Below are 6,307 nucleotides of genomic sequence, written 5' to 3'. Positions count from 1 at the left end.
TAGTGCAGGGAATCCATGTTTGTTATATTCATATCAACTGCAAACCATTCTAGTAGACTAGATACTTGTGCAAGACAAAATACATCAATTCAAATCACACACATTTTAAATTTTGGAATATCCCCATGGATTTGTCGCAAGTAGTTTCTATCTCAGAATGGGAGTGAAAATTTCCAACCTCTACATATCATTGTTCCACTATTATAACATTCGTCACGAGGGGACCTAACTTATAATCCCCGGGTTCAATTCAATGCAAGTTTGGAGAGTACATAGGTTGGGTGTTGAAAGTTGAAACCAACATACAAATCCGCATATGAAAGCCAAAGCTCTAAAAATATAGGGATAGCTTTTCAGCTTTGATACTCATATTGATCTCCAAGACAAACAAAGCCTGTTTTACTAATTGAGTTGGTCTTAAAATCACACTGCTGCCGCAGCTGGAACATGAGATTCAACCGACTTCAGTATCTCTTCGCCTAATTGTTTGCATCCTACCAGCTTCTGCATTAACACACAATCCAAATATTAAGTTTATACAGAAAAATATATAACCAATACACGTTCATAATTCACTATTGAATATTGAGAGCATTTCTGATTGGAGTTGTTTTTAGGGTTCTTAAACTTGAGAATAGGTTCTTAAAGAGTATCACCGTCAGGTTAAATCTAGTTGCCAGCCATGCATAAAAACTGTTGATCTCAACATGAAATATAATTTTCAAGAGTTGCACCGTTTTAAGTTGTAGGACCCATTTTAGGTTTTAAAAAAGTTGTGTCATTGTATGGAAAGTTGCTTGAGATGTTAAATGAATGTTGTCAAATAGCGGCTATAGTATAGGCGTTGCGGAATTTTAACAAACTGTTATTGTTCCAAAATACGCGATTAAGTACAAAGTGTTGTCAAATAGCAGCTATAGCAGTGCTACAGCACTGTAGCATAGCAGAATTTGAACAACTCCCTTTTTTCTGTGATGTGTTCAATAACAATGTGTTAAACTTTATGAAACATGGTAAGACCCATCAAAAAGAAGTTAAGCAATGCTCTAATGGGAGTCGCAATGAGTAAACGACCATTTCAAATACCAGATTTTTTAATCTATGAACCAAAGTGAAATTAGAAAAGAACTCAAGTTTTTTCAACACTAATAAAGATAAGGAGGTAAATGCTTACTGTTCCATCAGAATATATGTCAGCAGTTCGAAATCCTCTGTTCAGCGTCTCGAGAACTGCACGCTCTATTCTTTCAGCAGCCTCTACTTCTCCAAGACCATATTTCAAAAGCATAGCAGCACTAAGAACAGTAGCAAATGGGTTTGCTTTGTCCTGTATATAGATATAGATAATAAATATGCAGTTGTTAGCATGTTACCTGAAGGAAATTAAAGAACAGAAGTAGAAGAAACCAACCTGTCCAGCAATATCGGGTGCAGAACCATGTATAGGTTCAAAAAGTCCAGGTCCCTGATCCAATAAGAATCCAGTAAACTTTTAGTGAAATCAATAATACTACACGGGTCTAGCATAACACAAACTATTGCGAGCAAACTTGAGAAACATGCTCGTTATTTGTATTCTAACTTATTATGAATGTTCATTTTCGTACCGAATCCCCAAGGCTAGCAGAAGGAAGCATCCCAATACTTCCAGTGATCATTGAAGCCTCGTCAGATAATATATCGCCAAAAATGTTGTTTGTTACAATAGTGTCAAACTGCAAAATTTCAGTGTTAGATATTTTAGTACTTGCATTTCCATCCTTGAGACAATTTTTCTTCTGTGAGTAGAAATTTGCATAGCCAAATATAAAATCAAGGGTTAAATATGTTTTTGGTCCCTATAAATATACCAACTTTTCATTTTAGTCCCTCTAAAATTTTCCTTCAACTTTTAGTCCCTATAAAATTTTCAACACAAATTAAAGTGCAGAAATGTGTAAAATATTCTAAAAAAAATTAGAATTTTTTAACAAAACACAAATTAAATATGAATTTTTAACCTTAAAACATATAAAAATTCATATTAAATTCATTTTTTGTTAAAAAATTCTAATTTTTTTTGGGAAAGATTATTATAATAATATGAATTTTTGTGAAAATTTTTATTCAAAAATATGAATTCTACATATGAGTTTACTTAAAAGAGAGACCAAAAGTGAAGATGGAAAATTTTATAGGGACTAAAAGTTGAAGGAAAATTTTAGAGGGACTAAAACGAAAAGTTGGTATATTTATAGGGACCAAAAACATATTTAACCCTAAAATCAAAGGGGGGGTGATGTTAATTTATTCAATAAGCAGACCTGTTTTGGATAGCGAACAAGTTGCATTGCTGCATTATCGACATACATGTGTGAGAGCTCAACATCAGGATATTCTTGTGCCAATGCCACTACTCTTTTCCTCCAAAACATGGATGCCTGGTGAATTCAAACGTAGTTAGCATGCAGTAAATGGATCTAAATCTGTCAAAAGTATCTTCTTGTCCGTTAAAGAAGCCAAAACATGCACAAGTCTTAATTATTCAATGGGTATGCATTTTTCACATAAAGGTTACAAATACACAAAGACCTTTATACAATTTCTGTTAATTAATTCTTGATTTTCTTGTAGAAGTACTTAGGACTAACTAATGCCTATCACAGTACAGTATCATCAACATTAGTCTTGAGGTACAAGTGAGACATCTACGAAGATTTTTCTCAAGTATTGCCAAGCTTTTGATGAATTGATAGGAGTGGCTTACAGAAAAACAAATATCATATACATTCCCACCATGGGTTAGTTATCAACAGAATAATTATGTATTGTAGACAAGCAAAGCATTAGAAATCATACTACATTATCATGCTTTAGAAAAGAAGCCACCGGATCTCATGACCAAGTGGTTATCAAGCAACAGCATAAAATCCAAGCTAAAGGCTATCATATTTACAAGCGATAATTACCTCTAGTACATTGGCTTTGTCAACAGAGCAAAGTTTCCCACCACGCTTCCGAGCAATGTTAAATGCAACACGGGCAATGCGGTCAATCTGGTATACAAATGTCACTCGCCAGATAATCATACATACAGAAATAATATAGAAAGTAGTTACAGTTGATACATAAGCAACACTCTAGAAAACAAGAAAAAGTTCATCACTGCCAATGAAAGAGTGAAATATGCATATAGTACGTTCTCTTATCCCCCCCTCCTAGACAATGTTAATTCCATAAAAACAATATCAAAAACAAAAATGGGACTGAAGATCTTATGGAAACCCACACCACCGTTTGTAATAACAAGATACCTCATGTGCAGCATAAATCTCGGTATTAAATCCAGTCTCTTCGCCATTTTCATTGGTACCAAAGCCCCTTGGCTTTCCAAAATAGATACCTGAACAACAAATAGGATCGCAACAACACTCGGTCAGGTGAATCATCTACCCATAATAACAGTCAAATGAAATGAATGAAAAATTAATATTCAAAATTTTAATTATTAAGATCATATGACATTCTTTAAAAAATAATCCAGTGCAGCAAAACTAGAATGAGTCAGAACACGACAGACCTCCAGTTAATTCCCTTACAACCATGAGATCAACCCCCTCAGCAACCTCTCTCTTCAAAGTTGAAGCATCAACTAACTACATAAGAATAAACAAAAAAAATAAAAAGCACACTAGAGACAGACTGAAAACCGTTGGAAAAATTGTAAGAAAAAAAACCTCTCAAACCATTCTATTACTATATCCTTAAGGTTCTTTTTGAATTGACTTATACGAGTTTATTTCTGACATAATCACTTGTGAGACAGTTTAGGAGAGCTTATGGAAGCGTATTATGACATGCCCATAAGTTTAGTTTTTTTTTTTTTTTTTGAAAAAGCAAAACTGAAAGCCAAAATCAACAATATCTAGGAGAGCCAAAATCAGGCCCAGACAAATTAAAGGTCATGCATTCCACTCCAATATGTCATAACCCCTTAACTCTAGCTTTTATCCATCTCCACGCCATTGCTTTAGTTTCCTCCACAACTTTATAATCCTCAGATGTGAAAACACGGAATCTGAAGAAGTCATTAGAGCTAGCAGCTAAGCTGCACCAGCTCAGAAGGTTGGGATTTACATCTCAAACAGCACGAGTCGATCCCCAAGCAGAACAACAGATAGTCATTCCGCTCCAAGATGCCGAGGATAAACCCTCCACACCAGACCCTTTAATTCTGCACTGTCAAAAGAAGGTCCACCTCATGCACTTGCCCTGAACCAAACACTGTTGTGGCAAATTTACTCTCCTGATCTGACCTTGCAGCTCAATCGAATCCCTATTCCCTCTACTACCTGCACTTCCAAATTCAAAGCACAGAGAAGAAGAGGTTGCGCATTCTGCACAGCCTGACCTCTATCATGACTGTACTTAAGATGCCCTGCTGCCATTATACAGACACAGCCACCATTGGATTAAACGCAACTAAATCGCGATATTGGCCGCTACATCTCGACTCTCCCCTACAATAACTCTTCCCACACCACAAAAAAAAACCAACAAACACACAAAAAAACAACCTCTGCACAAAAACAATTCTCGCTAGTATCTCTGACTTGTCACTTTGCTATCAACCCCCTATCCATGGCCTCTCCTTCCTATCTACATACCTTTTACAACTCCCCACGACACCTAAGCATGTTAAAGTATTTGCCCACCAGTGTGCCACTTCTTATTTGAAGCTTGTTGATTTTGACCATAACTAATTCCCCGATAATATTTTGACTTGATCTACAATCATATAAGTTGTTCTCAGCTAATTTTTTTAAGCAAGCACTCCAGGATAGATTATCAAAACATCTTATAGCTTACAAGAAAACATTTTGAGTTCATTTTATCTTTTGGTAATACATAAGCAAGTACGTATATGATAAGCAGTTATGTTGTAAGCGCTTAATTAGACTGTTTATGAAAGTCAAAGCATGCTAAAGGACAAGTCTTTACTATCAATACCACAACAAGAATGATGAAATGCAGTAAGATGAAAATTTTACCTGCGGAAACACAGTCGCCGGTCTGAGATTAGCAAAAACTTGAAGCCCTTCTCGTAACTGAAGCAATCCAGTCTCCGGCTTCAAATGTTTCTCATTTTTATCCCATTTATACCTTTGAAAAAATCAAACAAAACAATTACACAAACAAAAAAAAAAAAAAAATGATAAGAAAAATAAGTTAAGTACCCTCCAATGGCACCAAGAAGAACAGCATCAGATTGTTTAGCAGCAGAAAGAGTGTCATCAGGTAAAGGAACACCAGTAGCATCAAGTGCAGCACCACCCAAAAGCTTCTCTTGAAACTCAAGCTTAATCCCTAATTCAAAAACAAAAGATAAATAGAGAAATGAGTACCCAATTGAAAAAAGAGTGAAAATTTGAAAGCAATGAATGATGGGTACCTACCGTGGAGAGATCCAGTGAGGAGAAGAATGTCTTTAGCGACGGAAATAACTTCAGGACCTATGCCGTCGCCGGGAAGGAGAGTGATTTTGTAGGAGCGTTTTGAAGAAGGGACGGTGGCGGAACATCGTAGGGAGGTTCGTTTTGATGATGAGGGGGTGCGAAAATGAAAGGGTTTAAGGTGGAAGAGTTCAGTTTGCAAAGAAGTTGACATTTTCTTTTGTTGTGATTTGGTTTCTGCAAAAGAGAACAGTGGTGGAAGTGAATGAGTGGGTGAGAAGGGTAAAGTTGTAAACTAAAAAAGTACTTTTTGTTGAATTGAATGTGTGTTTTTTATTGTACGTGTGTTTGTTTTCTCAATCAATACACACATTGAAGGTTAAGCTAAAAGCTTGTAGCTACTAAAAATTGCAATGGATTAAGACCTTTGCATGTGAAAATTGGTACTCCTTGGTCCCTAGATATAATTGGTTTGGCTAAGCGTCTTTTCAAATTATTAAGACCTTTGCATGTGAGGTGATAATCGATTTTGATAAAATTGATTTTGGTTAAAAGTTATTTTAATTAAAAGTGTTTATATAAAAATGAATTGAATTATAAATTTGTGTGTGAAAATAAATTTTAAAATAAAAAACTAAAAATTTTAACTTCAACTAAAATCAATTATTGATAAAATCAATAATACTCGACAACAATCAAACATAATAGAATTAATTCTACACATCTAGAATCACAATGCATTCAATTTTATATTTTTTTTCTTCCTGGATGTGGAACCTAACATACCCTAAATATATTGAAATATGAAAAAACAAAGTTTATTATATCCACGTATAAAGAGAATGTTAGATACATTCAAAAATAAAATGAACATC

General features: G+C 34.9%; 1 protein-coding gene across 1 annotated transcript; it reads right to left on the bottom strand.

Moving 5' to 3' along the window:
• Nucleotides 1-5,765, bottom strand: LOC11433087 (3-isopropylmalate dehydrogenase, chloroplastic). Its single transcript, XM_003597932.4, has 11 exons — nucleotides 5,436-5,765; nucleotides 5,217-5,346; nucleotides 5,031-5,142; nucleotides 3,560-3,635; nucleotides 3,294-3,382; nucleotides 2,949-3,035; nucleotides 2,304-2,420; nucleotides 1,608-1,715; nucleotides 1,412-1,465; nucleotides 1,175-1,327; nucleotides 1-504 (listed from the first exon to the last, which is right to left on the bottom strand). Exons 1-11 carry the CDS (start codon nucleotides 5,644-5,646, stop codon nucleotides 424-426), a joined length of 1,218 nt encoding a protein of 405 aa, XP_003597980.1. The 5' UTR covers nucleotides 5,647-5,765; the 3' UTR covers nucleotides 1-423.
• Nucleotides 5,766-6,307: the final 542 nt, after the last annotated feature.

The sequence above is a fragment of the Medicago truncatula genome, chromosome 2 (genome assembly GCF_003473485.1).
Source record: "Medicago truncatula cultivar Jemalong A17 chromosome 2, MtrunA17r5.0-ANR, whole genome shotgun sequence".
In the NCBI taxonomy this organism is placed as follows: Eukaryota; Viridiplantae; Streptophyta; class Magnoliopsida; order Fabales; family Fabaceae; genus Medicago; species Medicago truncatula.
The sequence above is the reverse complement of the archived record's forward strand: the minus strand, read 5'-3'. Positions and strand labels throughout refer to the sequence as shown.

Excerpts from the sequence above, each read along its gene's own strand:
- LOC11433087 (XM_003597932.4), bottom strand. The coding sequence starts at position 5,646 with ATGTCAACTTCTTTGCAAACTGAACTCTTCCACCTTAAACCCTTTCAT. Across the intron at positions 5,347-5,435 it reads CCTCACTGGATCTCTCCACG|GGATTAAGCTTGAGTTTCAA; the intron begins GTAGGTACCCAT and ends TTTTTGAATTAG. Across the intron at positions 1,716-2,303 it reads TTGTTCGCTATCCAAAACAG|TTTGACACTATTGTAACAAA; the intron begins GTCTGCTTATTG and ends GAAATTTTGCAG.